General features: G+C 62.5%; 1 protein-coding gene across 1 annotated transcript; it reads right to left on the reverse strand.

Annotated features, from left to right (window-relative positions):
- Positions 1 to 105: 105 nt before the first annotated feature.
- On the reverse strand, positions 106 to 944 carry VOLCADRAFT_101278 (uncharacterized protein; the record flags this gene model as incomplete). The annotated part of the gene is made up of 1 exon (XM_002959712.1): positions 106 to 944. A coding segment is annotated over one exon (837 nt), but the record flags the coding sequence as incomplete, so codon positions are not given.
- Positions 945 to 1,001: the final 57 nt, after the last annotated feature.

Genomic DNA, 1,001 nt, shown 5'->3' on the forward strand with positions numbered 1-1,001 from the left:
CGCCCGCAGATAGCGCTGTGAACGCGTCTACCTGCAGGTATGCGCAGTCGAACGTCGCCTCGAAGGTGGAATGACCGTCCAGCTTCATGGCGACAAGCGCCATACCGGCCACATATCGGCCACATGTGCAACACCGTGGATGTGCAGGGCGAGGCGGCCGCTCTGCTCCACCTTGACTGCCACCTCAAACGTGAGCCCGCAGAAGCAGCGCGGGTTCGTCTGCTGCATGGCGCCCGGCGTGAAGCCGAAGAGCTCCTCCACCAGAACCTCCTTGGTGGCCACCAGCAGGGCGGCGCAACTGTACGGGTCATCCTTCACACGCCGCCACTTCTCCACCGTGCTCGGGATATGTTGCGGTCGTCCGTCATCGTCGAAGTCCAACACCTGTCCGGAGGCCATGACTGCACAGGCTGCATGCATATCTGCCGGATTTACGGTGAAGAACAGCGGGGGCCAGCCAATGGTGAGGGCGGCTGCATGCATCTTGGATCGCGCACCATTGTAATAAGCATCTGTGAGGTCGAGGCGCAGAGTACTGAGGCGGGCCCCCTCCACCAGCACCTTAACCAGCGGCGACTGCTGCGCAAGCAGCTGCCGCCGCTGCGAGTGCCGATACGGCAGTGCCAGTATGGTGCCCATAGCACGGATGACATCACACGGCACACACGCTGCTGGCTCGCCAAGATGCGGCCGCATGTTCATGGTAATGCCCACTTGCACCATGCTTTCGTGGCGCACGCAGATGTCGTACATGCGTGCCAGCAGCATGAGATTGCCGCCGAATTGCGTTCGTGGCACGCGGTGCAGCAGGTGGCGACAATACGCCGGAAAAGACATGCCGCGGGGGCGCTGACCAGAAAAGCCGTACGGAAAGGACTGGGGGAAGCAGAGGGTGAGGATGGCGGGATGACGGTCATCCAGCACGTGGCTGTCACGGCCACCAGCTGCAAATGCAAGCCGTGCACGGCCAGTCAGAAGTCCTCCACTCGGCCCGGGAAGCG

This window comes from Volvox carteri, assembly GCF_000143455.1.
Source record: "Volvox carteri f. nagariensis unplaced genomic scaffold VOLCAscaffold_605, whole genome shotgun sequence".
Classification (NCBI taxonomy): Eukaryota; Viridiplantae; Chlorophyta; class Chlorophyceae; order Chlamydomonadales; family Volvocaceae; genus Volvox; species Volvox carteri.